The sequence below is a fragment of the Erithacus rubecula genome, assembly GCF_903797595.1.
Source record: "Erithacus rubecula genome assembly, chromosome: 1".
In the NCBI taxonomy this organism is placed as follows: domain Eukaryota; kingdom Metazoa; phylum Chordata; class Aves; order Passeriformes; family Muscicapidae; genus Erithacus; species Erithacus rubecula.
In genome coordinates, this window is record NC_136658.1 from 32,787,782 (window position 1) to 32,804,070 (window position 16,289).

Genomic DNA, 16,289 nt, shown 5'->3' on the forward strand with positions numbered 1-16,289 from the left:
GCATTTCACATACCTTGACCTAGGCTCTCGATGCAGGGCTTTTAAGCTGTTACCCTCAGTATGCTCCATGGTGCACACCAAAACATGGATTTTTATTTTTCAGTATCTTTGAAATTCTTAGAGATTAAGTGTTCTTTGGTACTAAGGAGAGGGCAGATCAAAACTAATGCACTAAAGTAATTATTTTTTAGGTACCAAAATGAGGGTTCCAGAGGGACAATAATTTCACAATAACAACACAGCAGACAGAAACACTTATGTGTGTAGTCCTTAAATGATTTTTAGGTGTGGAGAAGAGTTCAAGGTTGCCATTTCTAACCACAAGCTGCCCCATGACTTAGTAAACCCTTCAGCCCTGAGTTACACTCAGACGGACTGCTGCAGGTCATCTGGCACCTCACAAAGGAGTCACTTCCTGTCTTTAGGAGTGACTAAAGATCAAAATCAAGGGGCCTGGCACCTCTCTGCAGCTGACAGGTAATTCTCTCATCCACTATTCAGCTTCCACACGGAATATGCTAGGAGGTATTGTGCAATTTTTCCATCCTAAGGTAGTAGTACAAAATAAACCAATGGATGGAGATACTTTCCTCAGAAGAGTGAGGGCCTGTGACTTCCCAGTTACTGGGCCAGAGAACTAAAAACAGGTCAGTGAAAGGCAGAGACGCACAGCTCACCTGCAGAGCTGGGCTGTGCAAGCCCTGCCTTATCTGCAATATTGCTTTTGTACCTCCAGTCTGCTGCCCCTCCTGTGAGGCTCATTCCTCAGCGTAGTCTCACTGCTGGGCTGCAGGCTGGCTGCTGCTTTATTTTGCTTTTGTCTTCACAAGACTTGGCCATTGTCTCAGCTTCCTGAAACAAAGAATACTGCAGCCATTAACAGCAACTACTGAAAGGATGCAAAAATCTACATCTGGGAGTAACCATAGAAAATACTGTGTTCAGACTGAAGCTGAATGCAGAGCACAGTCCCAGGGCATGGGATGGCAGCACAGCAGTGTGAGACTTGAAGGTGCTGTGACTGTAGCAGTCACTTAGCCAGAAAGGCAGCTTGGTTAGAAGGGGAAAATTACAAAATAAAAAAATTTAAAAAAAAACCCTGCCTATTGCAAAATACTGACAAAATATCTGCCAGCCTGGCAATCACAAGGCTGAGAAGCAGAAACATCCTTGAAAAAGTGCAGCTGGCCTCTCTGAAATACAGCTGTGGCACCCAGCATTCAGAGCCCCAGATTCCACCAAGAAGCACAAAAACAAGCCCTGCAGAGGCAATCGACTGAAAAGGTGGAAAACAGTCTGGAAAATAAAAATGCTCTGAAAGAAGCACCATCATCTATTGCCTGTACAGGTGAGAAGTAAAGAATTAGAAACATCATCATCATCTACTAGCTGCTTGCAGTGTTGGTGTCCTCTTCCCTCTTACATCTCTATCATATAAAAATAGCTTTATTTTTAATTCAAAATAGAACCTCTGTCTGAGAACTTCTAGTGTTGCATGTAGTGTTCCTGTCCCAAACAAACTGAATTCTCTCCATGAATTTTCTATGAGATCTTGGACTCTTATTCGGTATGCCTGACTGACTCCAGACCCTGTGACATGGACCGAGTCCTTGTTATTGACTTTGTCCCTCTCTGGGGACCCACGGTAGCAATCCCTACACCCCTGCAGGCTGGGGAGCCCTGCAGGTGGTGATGACGCCGCTGCTGAAGCGCCATTCGAGTCTCAAACACCAGGTCCCCGCCAAGGAGAACTGCCAGTCACTGGATGTGCAGTATGGAAGTACTCAGGATCAGTCCTCCTTTGGGAACATTAAGATGAAGAACAGCAGTGCTGCTCTGCCAGGGTACAGAAAGAAACTGATACCTTTCACAGCGGCGACACTGTTAAGGACAGACAAGGGCTCCTGCTCATTTCAGTGTCCCGAGCCGAAAGCTGCAGCACATTTTCCCTAGTATTTCCCAGCACAGTGCCCCTGTCAGGCGGAACACAGACACACAGGCAGCAGGCAGTGGCCTCTGCCATGGCCGGGGGGCTGGTGTGGCACTCACCGCGGAGGCAGCAGAGGCCGTGCCGGTTTTCCCCCGGCCCTGTCGGAGCTGGTTTATCTCAGCACGGTAATCATCCAGCTGGCTCTCCAGCTTCTCCCGCCTGACCCGCTCATATTCCAGCTGGGCCTCCAGCTCCCGCATAGCCCTGCCAAAAGCAAAGGAGACAGGCGGAGCACGAAGTACATCCATTTAGTGCCCCGGCTGCTGTAGGTGGTGCCGTGCCTTTGCCAGAACAGGGCAGCCAGGCCAGCTGTGCTCAGGCTCCGCACCCTCGGTGACAGCGCCGACAGCAGCTGTCCCTCCTCGGTGCCACCAGATGGAGCCGTCCGCCCGCACACTGAGCCCGACCCAGCTGCGGGGACGGAGAAGAGCCCAAGCAGACACCAAGTTACTATGAAACAGAGAAAAAGCACAAAGCCGGCGGCATTCTGGAAAGGTCAGGGGCAGCTTTCGCATTCACATCTGGTGCTTCTACACCCTTCCTATGGATTGGCTTAAGCACGGATGAGGAATACTCAGATGACAGCTTTGCATGACTTGTTTATATAGATTTGCACAAGTCTCACTGGTCACACCCTCAACAGCTCCTAAATTACTTGAGATTCCTGGAACTGTTTAGCTGACACATAAACTGAGAGTTTGGAGTTGAGCTGACTCTCTCCTGTATCAAAATGAATTATCACAGCTGCAAGGATGGAAGATCAGTAAAAGGAAAGGGAAGATATCTGCCCTGTGCATTCAAACAGCACAGCAGGAAAGCTCTCAGCAAGACGTGTTTCCCTGTTTCCCAGAGTGAAGAATTCCTGACTCAGGCCCTTTGAGCTACCAATCAGCCTTACTGACACTGCAAGAATGGCCAGTGCTCAGTGCTCAGGGAACAGCTGACCTCTTCCATGCTCCCAGTTAAAGAGGCACAGCTCACGAACTGTGTGGTACACTCATGGTGACAATTTCCTGCAAGGAACCCTGGTTAAAGCACTGTGAAGTGGTTCACACCAGGCCTCTTACAGCCAAAAAAACCTGGACTAAAGCAGAAATCTTCAAAATCTGCTACAGTGGCCCTCCCAAGTGGCAACTCCTTGCTCCACATCTAGCAAAACGGTGTTGTCATTAAGCATTTTATCAATTAATGAGGTTTCCTGGTCTATGATACAAGCATCTTGGGGTTTATCCACAGACAGGCACCCCGAGAAGGGTAGACAGGTATGCTGAGAAGCCCCACTTCCTTTTCAAAAGGCTAGTTTGGGGCTAGCAATGCTCTCTAGCCTTCACAGGTGGGAAAAACCCTTCAGAGAGCCTCACAATTTTTCTAGTTCAGCCACACTTGCCACAGAAAGCAACACCTCTTAAAGAGCCCCAGCAGAGCCTTCTAATAGACACTGCAAGCTTTTGAGCAGCTGCTCTATCCAAAATGAACTTTCATGTCTGTCATTAATCAACAGTGACTTTCCATCATTAAAACCAGATTGCTCTGATCTTTCAATGCAGGCATCAACACCTGAGCTGGTCACCCTCCTCCTTTAAAACCAGGAGAGACACTTCTAGAAGTGATGAATCCCATCCTGAAGTACATGTCTAATTATGCCCTGGAAGTGCCTACACCTCCCCAAGAAGTTGAAAAAGGAGCTCACAATAACTAACTCGGATGCAGGTGTCTGTTACCTATTGCATACATATCAAGTTTAAGGAAGATGGACTTTCACTTTCAACAGAAGCCGAGTCAAAGGGTGACCTGAAACCAACAGAAATCCTGACTTCGGTTTCCTGGCTCAGATATGGCTGTAAAACAAACACAGCTGCTATCTGTGACCCTTATTTCCTGCTCCAGATTCACATAGACTGCTAAGTCTGCTGTCTTCTTGATGGCAAGTAAGTTCCCCAGACAGCCTCCTCTCAGTGACCAAATAAACACAATGGTTTGGGTTGGCCCAAACACATTATGGAGGTGGTTATCCACAGAGACTGAGAACAGAGGGTAGCCAAATATTTGACAAACTTTTCTTTGAAATGTAGACAGTCTCTCCATCAAATCACCTGACCAGTCTAACAGAGCCATTTGATGTAATGGAGTCACTGAGAATTAGATATCATAACAATGTTCACATGCAAGGTTTGCTGATAGTTTTTTTCCTGTTGTCTGGATACAAGCTAGTACTTTCTTGAGCACAGAAATATATTGCCAATGATCAGAAATGTTAGCAGGTCATTGAATAATCTCTGCTGTATATGCACTTCCATCCAAGCCATGCTAAGACTATTGCCTATTTTCAGATTTCCTGGGCATACATGTCTTTGGCATCCTCAGTGGAAACAAAACAGCCTGAACCTATCAGGCTTACTGCACATATCTGCAGGAAAACCAGAAGACCAAACATGATCTTGCACAAGAATCATGGACCTATCAAGCACTTGTGCTGTGGGGCTGATCCTGGCAGTACAAGTTCAGAAAAGGTCAGACAAATTGCTGCAGTTCATTTCTTTTGGCCTGGTTGAAGTTGATAAGCGGAAAAGACAGAATGGCCAAAGCAAATTTGAGTGTAAATGAGCTTTAAAGGAGGATTTAAAATGGGCCCCACAGAGTTAAACATTAGCAGGGCAGAATGACCTTACTTCTCAACTTTCCTTTCTTCTTTTTTCATCTTCTTCTCCTCTTCAGTTACTCCCCCCAGCTGTCTGTAGTTGCTGTAGGCAATTTCTAGAAGTCGCTGAAGTTCTTTAATCTTGTGATAGGCCCTCACTGTAAGACAGAGTTCTCCAGGTAGGTAAAATGCAAGGAGAAGACAGTCATGCTGGAATCCCATAGTCTGGAAAACAGTCTCACAAACACAAGAGCAAAAATCACACTGCTCAGCAAGCACTGAGCTATACCTGACACCCACACAGCAAGCAGATGTCAAAAACAAATAGCAATCCAACACTGTTGCACCAACATGGATTAAAATGGTGTAATAATTATGATCTGGTTGCCTGCTGCTTGCTTTCTAATATTCCACATTCTGTTTCTATACTCAGTATTAGAGATATCCTGACAACCATCTCATTGTACAACAAAAAGATCAAAGCAGTTGGCAGGAACTGTCCTAGTTAGGACTATAATGTCTTGATAAACACTTTTGCAAACAAGGAATGATAAAAATACAGTGCTTACTGCGTGCATTCCTTTTCTCTGCTTCATCCAGGGTTAAATCTTCTTTGCTATCTGTACTCTCTTCCACACCATGTCTTTCAAAAAGCTTTATGTTGTTTGCATCTAGTTCTTCATCACTTGAGTGATCATTTGCAGTTATTGGTGGCAAAAGTTCCACAGCTTCCAGATGGCCAAATCTGCACAGAGAACAGTTAAAATCTGGAAAAATACATATGGTAGAAACTCTCTAAAACTGTCCATGTTCCCATTTGTCAGAGGGCTTTCAGAACTAAAGGAAGCACTGTACACACACTACAACCATCTATCTAATATTTGTAGTATTCTTATGGCACAAGCTCTGTCTTCATGGAATCTTATGGCAATGGCCCTACATCAGAGGCATCTCTTCCTTTTGCAGGATTTTTTAATTGAATCTCATCAGAATCTGCATTATTTTTTTAAATGTAAAAATTCAGCTGGCCTCTCCTACTTCTCATTTACTCAGCAAACATGAGCAGACAGGCTTACAACTGTCCTCTTGCAAATGAGCTAGTTTTCCTCTTTTGTGTCTGACCTCACTAAAAAGAAAATTAAATTGAGTGAAAATTAAAACCTTTTATAGCTACAATATTATAGGTACAATACAGCCTTGCTTATCACTCAAAGCTGGAATTCAAGGGCCTCATCTGTTCTTTCTCCATCACTGAAAATCAGGATTAATTCCAACAAAGCTGGCATGACATTGATACACAAATAGTAAGTAAATAAGTGTCAGAGCTACAGGATATGTACTGCTACCTCTTGGCTACATCCTCTGGAGTCTCTCCAGCATCATCTGTAATGTCACAGTCAGCTCCCATTTCAATCAACCACTGTAAGCAATGGATATGCCCCCGTTCAGCAGCTAAGGGAAGGAAGGCAGACACAGGTCAACTACATACAACTGAAGTGTTCCAAACCTAAAATGTGCTCCTCTTCCCATTTTTTGGCACATCAGAGATTGGGCTCACTACGACACCACGAGGTGTCACCTTCAAGAGGAGGCTGTGTGTCAAGACACTGACATGGGTACACAGAGTTTTGGGGAAGAGATGCTGTGTGGTTTGGTGACTCTTTCTAGTTCTTGAAATGTACTGGCAGCTCTTGCTGGACACAAGCTGAATTAAACTTGCCCAGTCTCATGCACAAAGCACAAAACACACAAGTAACTGCTGCCCTAGTTTGGCAGCCAAGCACTGTCACCTCTCCCTGGCTTTGGGCTCCCAGGTGTCACACACAGCTGGCTGCCCCAGTCTGTGGTGTGTGCTGCTGTGTCAGGAGAGAGAAGCAGGGCTTTGTGATGGAGCTAAAGCTACAGCATTTCTTGGGGCAGACACTCAAGGCAGCACCTCTCAGCAGCACCCTAACACAAACCTATGATGTGCTATGGCCACTGCTCCCACCACGTGGTGCCAGGAACAATGTCTCACTTATGGAAGATGGTACTTGGCAAGTCTAGATTAAACTGCACACTGATTTCCTCAAGGAAGAAAAAAAAAATCTATTTCTTGACAGCATGCCCTTTTAGATATTTGTTATATTTGTTTTCTTACTGAGATAAGGAAATGAAATTACAGCATCAGGATGTAAACACTGGGGATGAAACTGTAGGTCAGCATCATTCCAAGAAAAGAAAATGGGATTTTAAAATCACTACATACTAGTTTGGCTTTTTTTTTTTTTTTTTTTTTAATGAGAACTTCAATTATGTTTTTAAAAATTCTGCCATGTATACCTAATAAAAAAGAAATGTAGGAAATGTGTTAAAAGCATATTATAAAAATGCTTCCCTCTATCTTTCATCTTTTGTTTCTTCTTTCAGACAATACTGTGAATCTCCCAAACACAAAAGGACCATTTTTTCTGTAATGCTAGCAGTCCACTACATGTCAAAGTGTCAATCAGAAATTTATCTTTCTTTACAGCATCCTACCAAATGAATTTGTTGTGTTTTTTACAACTTATCCCCATAGTACTGATGTGTTCAGTAAATAAAGGCCCAGGCCACAACACAGATCCTTCTTATACTTAGCCAGTCAGATGTTTCTGAAAGCCATATATTGCTTGATTAAAAAAAAAAACCCAAAACTATTTAGTTACATAAAATTAAGTGAAAATTAAAAGCTTTTATAGCTAGAATACAGCCTTGCTTATCACTCAAAGCTGGAATTCATGGGCCTGATCTGTTCTTTCTCCATCACTGAAAATCAGGATTAATTCCAACAAAGCTGACATGGTATTGATACAGAAATAGTAAGTAAGTAGATATCAGAGCTACTCAGTTTTCCATTAAGATGCTTATTTCTCTCTATTATAAACTCTTTTTTCTTGACTTGAGCTTAGTTATATTGTTTTTAAAGTGACACACACGCATACATTACAAAATACCAGGTTTGTGGTTGCTTTTCCAAGCCCTCAAGAAATGAGATGCTGTTTTTCATTAGGTTAATCTGACAAGCAGCCACTTGAAGAACAAAGTAAATAAATCAGCCACAAAGAGTAGCAAGCTGAAACACAGATCATATTTACTGACCTTTGTGCAGGAGAGTGGATCCCTTATCATCCTGTTCATTAATATTGACTACTCCACTTCTCACTAGTCTTCTAACCACTAGCAAGTCCCCTTTGAAAGCAGCATCATGAGCTGGGAAAGCTAAAACTGAAAATGAAATGCACATGTTTCCAATCAGATGCCAGCAGTTTTACTGAACATGCTGGTATTTGTTTCACAGTTCACTTTTCTGATAGCAACTTTTGTATGGACACTTCAGAAGCAGCAAGGATAATGCTCATTAATCAGCTAAAATGCAGTGTAACCAGCAGTGCTCAGCAGGCACTTGACTAAACATGTCTTGGTTATGGCTACAGGCATCTCATAGAGTTAAGAGATTAATTTCACAGACCTGAAGTAACAAGCACACCTTTGTGTACTTCTACAGAATTGCACATAATGCCTTTTTAAAGTGTGTCTTGATCCCTACTCACCTTCCCGTGTCTCTGGATGTTCCTTCTCTTTTTCCACACCATCAATATATTGCAGAATCCTATCTTTATAGAACCGTTCAGCCAAGTCCCTTGGAGTCTCTCCATGGTCATTCCTGGCTTTCAGAGTGTGCATAAGACTGGACATTTTCCTGACCAAGAATTTAAAGCAATGCAAGTGTCCTTCCACCGCTGCCAGATGTGCTACAGCACAAGTGAAACAAAAGGTGATAGGTGCTTTACTGGACAAAATATTTTAAGGTACATTCCCCACCTGACCTTTAGGCTTTGCAGAGATTTGCTTATCCAATATTGTTCAGTGCTGGGCCTACAAAAAAGTAAGAGGTACCAAGCACATGCTGACTCACTTGACACAAGTAATATCCTCTAATCCCATTCATGAGAAGAACTTTCCAAACAAATGCTTATTATGATCTATTGCTCCATGAAAATGCTCTGTAACAGCTGGCTGATGTTCTAGAGGCAAAAGGATTAGTTTGTCTCCAGGTAAGAATCTCACTATCTTCATAATCAACAAACAATGCACTCAGGACCCAAAAAATCCATGTCACTTCATTTCTGGCACATACAAGTTCTCTATAGCAAACCAAACCATCCACAGCTTTCCAGAGCACACACACAGCTCTACAGGGTTGTGGATATTGGTTTTAAGCAAGATGACAATACCTCTGTACAGAGTGTTTAAAATCTGAGCTTCATTGAAATAAGGGGAGTTTTTGCCATTGGATTTTAGTCAGGTTCTCAGGGAGAAGGGGAAAGAAGGGTACCATGCTACAGATAAGTCAGCTACTGAAAAATTGACTCAACCCTTACAAATCCATTCTCAGATACCTAAAATCTGTTGGTATCCCAACTTCTCTGTGCTTCATCTTGTCTTTTATAAAGTCAGACTAACAATATTCACTCTTCTCAAAGCCACAAATTTAAAAATTATGTCTGTGAAAAATATTTAGAATAGGTTTGACTAGTGAGCAATAAAAGAAGTACAGATCTGGCCCAAAAATTAATACAGAGAGAAACAAGCTGGTTTGCACAGTACTTCTACTAATCTGTTACTTGCCATATTTCAAAATATTCTCTTTCCTTTGGAAGATAATTAAACAGAACAAAGGTTGGAAGATCAAGTTTTCTGCAGATGTCAAAATACAACAAAACCAGTTTTCTGCTAACCATAACCAGAGCATTTAAGTAGAACTGTGTTGGCATCTGTTTTCTCTCCACAGAAATCTGTTATCAGGGAAGTGTTCCCAAGTGCAAGCAAAGCTCTTTCCATGCTGCCCCCAGGGTGCCTAACATCGTGAGCCCTTATTGCTTATGCACCAGATCTCCTGCTGGGATGCAGGAGCCTCACATCCTCTAACAAGACCCAGGTTTGCAAAACAGAGCTATCTGGCTATCTGTTTCCTAGGTAAGTAGTCCTTAGTAGAGGGTAAAAGATTTTAAGAAGGGATTTATAAAGATAACTCTATACAAGTTATAGAGAAAAACATGCTCTTTGGAACAAATAATGTGACAAACCACAAGAAGGAAAACGCTAAAGGGAAAGGATGCAAGGAGAATCCAAGACAGGAACCATACCATAGAGCTCACAGAGGATATTGAGGTAGTGGTATGGTAGGAAGAGGCATACTGGAGAAAATACAAAAAGCAAGGAACAATCACTGGCAAATTTTTTTCCTAAAGTAAATACACTGCAAATTATGAAATTACACATACTCCAGAAAAAGTAGTATTCCAGAAATCAAGATGAAGAAAACACAGGAAAATAAAAACAACTGAATCAGTTAAGAAACACTGGGATATAAAAACTTGCATGCAAGCACACCAGAACCTCATTACACTGACACCAATTCAACAAGCAGCACAGAGCAGCTGAAACTGCCTCCCCCTCCACCTATCCTTCTCCTGTGGCCTCCACTGGCACACCAGCTCCATCACACACAGGAGATGCTGCTCACCTGCTCCCCATCCCAGCATTTGTGAGCTCTCATCTTTGCTAGCAGAAGCAGGAAGGGAATGGGATACTGTCACCAACAGTGCCACACTTTGGATTTTATAAATCCCCCCATCATCAAAAAATGGACTATCTATGTGGATTGCATGGAATCAAATAGCAAATGCTTGCTGCTGTGTATTAATTTGCTCCATCATCACTTTTCACAACTGTAAACCAAAGGTTTAAAAGCATGTGATTCATCCTGATATACCTGGAAGGTTTCCATTGTTATCCACATCATCTACACACGCTCCCCATCGAACAAGAAGCTGCAAACACCCCAAGCGACCGTGAAATGCAGCATAATGAACAGGTTTCCAGTCATTCCTGTCTGAAACATTTACATCCTAAAATGAAAGTATCAGGTTAATTCATTCACTTCTGAATCTTAGACACAAGACAAATTTTACATACGGGAATCAACTGTTCATTGTGTTAAATTATTTAAATCAAACCAAGTAACATTTTTCAAAGTTCATGCATTATATGCAGTTCCAGTTTCAAGACAGGTACTCTTCACAGGTTCTCACTTTTACTTAATACACTTAGAAAAGGTGCATTTTTAGACATGTTTTTATCATTGAAATAACCTGTATCGGTCATTATTCCTTAAATATGCATCTGGACTAATTTTCTTTTTTTTTTTTTTAAGTTTGTGTCTCCTTTACTATAGAAGATTTTTAGAACTGCAAAAAATTACCATCACCTCAGTATCTGATGCTCATTTAATGTCATCCACTGAGGAAGGCAGCTTACTCACATTATTGATTCTCTCTACATTTTTTGATCGTTTCCCTAAAGGTACATCACAATCTGCCAAACCGTAGATCTGCCCGGGGGCTGAATTCCCCCCGTGATTCCTGCGCATCCCCGTATCGGGAGCTGGGCGGTGTCAGGCGCTCACCGCGCCGGAGCGCAGCAGGCTCCGCAGGGCGCGCGCGTGCCCGTGCGCTGCAGCCAGGTGCGCCGCCGCGCACCCGCGCCCGTCCCGCGCCGCCGCCTCCGCGCCGCGCAGCAACAGCGCCTGCGGAAAGGCAGAGCGGAGGGGGGTTTCACCGGCTGCAAAAGCAAACGTTTCCTACAAGGATGGTTTATGATGACCAGCGGGATAACTCTGGGCTGACCTCGGGGGCCTGGTATTGCACAAGAGAGATCTGTTTGCGCAGACAGCGCAAATGAGTGCTCTGCTTTGAAAATCACTACCTTACGTCTTGAATGTCAAGACATTAAGATAAGCTACTCATGGCTCCCTGAGGGGCTCCCTCAGCTGATCTTCATGATGGATTTGTCCAGTATTAAGTAACTTTTGGTTGAGAGGGAGTGTTTCCAGTACCTGCAGGCAGGCATCCTGCCCGCGGATGGCCGCCAGGTGAGCCGCTGTCCAGCCCCTCTCGGTCACACGCGTGGGGTCAGCTCCCTGCCGCAGCAGCCACTGCAGGCACTGCTCAGCAAACCAGAGGCATTGTGTTAGCTGCTCACATCGTGCCTCTGAGGCACATTTCCACCAGAATTTACCCATCACAGTTACATAACAGTTGGAATACTTCCTTATGAAATACGAGACCCAGAGCATGCCTTAAACAGGTATTTGTGCACTAGAAAGAAGTTCTATTTCTGAGGTTACACCCAAATAACCTACTAATTCAGATCCTAGTATCTGCCTTACAGTATGACTTTTTTATTTGACTCTTCCAGATATAAAATGTAATCTGTGAGAGTATTCACATGGCATGAGGAAAAAGCATTGGAAAAAACAATGCATGCATGCTCACATTAATTCCAGCTAAAATTACTGGCAGGAAAAATATCATGTACTAAATTTAAAGCCTCATTTAATTTATTTGGCTTCTTAGGCACATGTAATCCCATCTCTCTTCTCATCCTTCCATGGCCTAGTTTTGTTTCACCTTTTTCCACCAGATATCTTTGCTTGCAATGGAAAGCCTTATGAAGTATCCCAAGACAGCTAGTTAGAACCTTTTATTATATATTATTATGATTTATTACCTTCTTTCAGGCCACCTTACAGCTCTGGTTCCTCCACTATTTCTGCCAAGAAGCTTAGTGACAAACAGATGACAGATAATTCAATAAAGTCTAACACAGTGATTGCAAAGTAGGAGAGTCAAATGAAAAATGGCAGAACTTAAAGAGCAGAAAGCAATCTGGTTTGGGGGCTGACATGATGATTAGCATTTCCTTTACAGTGTCTCTACATTTCAGAAGCAGCACTGCACTTAGCAATTTTTGAGATTAGCAATAACTTCACGTGTTTTCTTTTGGGCTATGAATGGCCTTGCTGCTTCAAGGTTAGAGTGCCATGAACAATGAACAAGGAGGCTGCAAGAAGGTAAATGTTGTGCTGAACACAGCAATTCAGTCCTTCTGAAAGTTCAAAACATTGATGCAACACCAGCTGATTTCTACATTGTTATTCAACACTTTCATTTGTTAAAATAAAATGTATTAGGACTACTTTTATGGAGAATGAGACATGGGACGTTGGTAAGCAGAATGAACATATTTTCATGTCACTTCTTACCTGTTTCAGTCACCTTCAGAACATTTTACACATCCTACAGGATTTTATAGGTGTCTCAAGAGAAGGAGAAAATGCAATAGGGACAAAAGAAGGCCATGAGTCTGAAAGGGAGGCCACAAGGCACATTCTGCTCAGAGTAAGAAAACCAATGATTTTATAAAATACGGCAAAGTTGATTAGGTAAATTGCCTAGGGATTTGGAAAGAAAAAAAAAATCTAAAATCCTGCACTCCTGCTCTTGGTGAATATATTTCATAAGAAAAACAGGCAGAGATTATTGATTCAGTCTGATCAAAGCATTGTTGTGTTCAGCCTCTCCCAAAGAAGGAAATATGAACTTACAAAGGCCCAGCTATGCCTGTACACTAAGGTGATGTTTTACCTCCAGACTTCCTGAGTGGGCAGCACACTGCAAGGGTGTGAACTTGTGAACTACATCCACCTCATTAATACTGGCTCCACTTTTTATCATCGATGCAAGCTGTTCTACATCCCCAGCTTTCACTGCTTCATGCACACTAGTATAATTTTGCTTCTTCTTGACAACTAGTGAGGAGTAATAAAAGGGTATTAGTCCACTGCTTAAATGAGAAACGTTTAAGAGATAGAGAATGTGTGATGAATCAAAGAAATATCAGAGTTGACATTTATGACACAGAATCAAACTGTAAGTGTAGAAGCAGTAGGGTAAAAGAAAAAAAGTAAATCTTCTGTCACCAGGCCATGAGATCAAATTACCTGTGTCCTTCCTTCAAGCCTTTCCACTGACTAACTGTATGACTGAAAACAATGAGAATTACATATCCAACCCCCTTGCAACATCCTAATACCTCGACAAAGCTTGTGAACAGAAATATGAGATGTAAGTGGATCTAATGGCTGAGGAGCCTAACTTCAGATAGCCAAGCATGAAAGGAACTTAAACAAATCAGTATTCACCTTCTGCAGTAGTCATCATTCCAGTACCAAAACACACTAACACTGATTACATTTCACACTGCTGCAAGTCCTGAAGAATTGGGCTACTGTTTAGCAAGTCAAGAGAGCATAAAACTGAAGGTCTCAAGGTATCAGTGCCTCAGCTCTACTGCCTGTGGAGAAGAAATGGTAGCAGCAGTTAACATGGTTACACAATTTGAGGTAAAAAAATATTAAAGAATATAAAAGAGATATTGCTCAAACATGATTGTCGTATTTGTAAAAAAACACTACATATAACTAATAACATCGTCTGCAGTTTACCAGTGCCTATTTTCATGTAATGTGTAGTGTGACAGGGGAGCTTGGGCAGATGTGGGGCTGCCACGGAGAGGAGAGGGGGTGAAGCTCCAGCACTCCAGTCTGACAACAACACACCCCGTGTGTGCTGTAACACACTGCAGCATCCTGCGCCCGTGTCCCACCCCACCTCCACCTCCCCAGCCTGGCAGGCTGCATCACTGCCCTGCACCAAGTCTAGAAAACATAAAAACCTGAAAAACACTGCACCAACAAACAGCAGCAGCACAGAAACACAGGTTAATTCCGGCTGGAAGGGGCCTCAAGAGTTCATCTAGTTCATGTTTCCAAATAATATTTCTAATATTACAAAAAAATGTTTCTAATATTTCTAAAATATCTAAGTATGTTTTTGAGGTTTGAGTTGTCTAGGTTATTTTAAAGAACAGTTTCACCAGGACGTAATTTTACCGAAGGAAGTAATTGCTCATTACTCCAAGTGAGAGTTACAGACTTCAGGAGAATTACACAACATCACAGGCAAGCCTGGCCGATTGCACTACCCGGCAAAGTTCTAATGTGTTTAACACAATGGTTTTTTTTTCCTTAACCCAGAGGAGAAAACAAAACAAAACAAAACAAAACAAACCCAAACAAACAACAGAATAGAGGACAAACAAACAAGAAAATAACAAGGCCCACTAGCAGAAAGAATTTTGTCTGCCCTCTCCCTCTGGATACGCACTGCTGCATGGAGACGAATGCCAAGGGTGCATGGGCTTCTTAGCACAGGACAAGGCAGCAGCCTGGGGCTGAAACTCACCAGAAAGCTGTTAACATCAATTCTGTAAAAAAATACACTGATGTTCAAAGTGAAGCGCAGGCTCCATAATTCTAGTGCATTTTTTTTTTGCCAGAAACTATTATGACTCATTCGATGTTCTGGGAGAAAACTTCGCAGAAAGAATTCTGTAAGCACTCTGAGATCGGTGCCTGCCCGATTAATTAAAGAGATTAAGTGAAGGAGGGCACGGCTCGGAACAGAGAGAGGCACGATGAGGCGCGGCGATGATTCCGTAGCTCTCAGACGCAACCAATGCCCCGCAGCTCGGCTCTGGCAGCAGCGCAGGGCCCGGCCCGGCCCGGGGCAGGGGCAGGGCGCGGCCGCCAGCGCCAAACGCCGCCTTTCCCCGCTCTTTCGGCGGAGATGGAGCCTCCCCGTGCTGTGCGCGGGTCCCGGCGGAGCCCCGTGCCGCGGAGCCGGGGGTGCGGGGAGCCCGGCCCGCCCGCGCCACAGCGGAGGGGCCGGGGAAGGAGCAGCGCAGGGAGCGGCGGGCGGAGCGGGCTCGCAGCGCAGGGGCCGCACTCGCCGCTCGGCCCGGAGCAGCTCCCGCTGCTGCCGCCGCTCCCCGGCCGGCGTTGCCATGGGCCCGGGCTCGCCCTGCCGCGGCAGGGACGTGGCGGGCGGGGCTCTGCCCTTCAGGCAGCCCTGGGCTGCAGCCTGCGCGGCACCCCAGGGAGACGCGGCACCCCCGGGATGCTCTGAGCAAGCCTGTGCCCTCGATGATCGCACGCCAGTCACCCTGTGGGAATCTTTAACCCCTTTTCTTTCCTGCAGTGACGCTATCCTGGTCCTCAGTTTCATTAATCAAAACCAGCTGGTAGCTGGGGGTAGGCCGGGTTATTTTCATGTGGGGGGGGGGGCAAAAAAAGGATCCTGTATTTCCAGAATCCTGCTTCCAGACAGGATGAACCCTTCCCAGTCAAATTTACAGGTGTGCAGTGATAATTACATGGACCAAGTGGGCTTAATGGACCATTTAGGGCTTAATTATCCTCGTCATTAGCAAGCTGTCATAAAGCCTATTTCTGCAATTTATAGCTCTCATTTTTGTTCTATCTCCAGTAGACAGAGTAATTTGTTCCCTTTTCTGAACAGCCTTCTATATATTTAAAGACATCACGTCTCTCCTCAGTCTCCTCTGAACTTCAGCTGGTGGGATTTAGAAACGTTCAGTATCCCAGGACACAAAGCATCGTGTTTGGGCCAGGCTGCATCCCTGCTCCAGGAAGCGGCTGCAGTAACTAACGCAGGAGTGGCGCCCCACAACACAGCCAGCAGCTGCTCACACCACTCTATGCACTGACACCACCCTCACCTATTGGAATGTTGTTCCTCTGGACCGACTCTAATTTAACAGCACTTCTGATATCCAGAACAGGGCAACCTTACAACACAGCTCCAACCTTAGTAGAACAATCAAAGTACTACTCCCATCTTAAAAACTGCATAAAGCCTGGGTGTCAACATGGGA

General features: G+C 43.9%; 1 protein-coding gene across 3 annotated transcripts; it reads right to left on the reverse strand.

Annotated features, from left to right (window-relative positions):
• Window positions 1-4: 4 nt before the first annotated feature.
• ANKRD42 (ankyrin repeat domain 42) lies at window positions 5-14,752 on the reverse strand. 3 transcript variants are annotated; one of them, XM_079303826.1, is made up of 13 exons: window positions 14,720-14,752; window positions 13,696-13,847; window positions 13,139-13,302; window positions 11,548-11,655; window positions 11,119-11,238; window positions 10,426-10,561; window positions 8,201-8,401; window positions 7,749-7,868; window positions 5,975-6,080; window positions 5,198-5,373; window positions 4,660-4,786; window positions 2,050-2,194; window positions 734-852 (listed from the first exon to the last, which is right to left on the reverse strand). In XM_079303826.1, the coding sequence occupies exons 2-13, from the start codon at window positions 13,712-13,714 to the stop codon at window positions 766-768; spliced, it is 1,509 nt and encodes a 502-aa protein (XP_079159952.1). In that variant the 5' UTR covers window positions 13,715-13,847; window positions 14,720-14,752; the 3' UTR covers window positions 734-765. The 3 variants fall into 3 exon arrangements, with proteins under 3 accessions (XP_079159953.1, XP_079159952.1, XP_079159951.1); XM_079303825.1 differs by having other exon boundaries at window positions 7,749-7,874; XM_079303827.1 differs by lacking the exon at window positions 7,749-7,868 and having other exon boundaries at window positions 5-852.
• Between the last annotated feature and the right edge of the window lie 1,537 nt (window positions 14,753-16,289).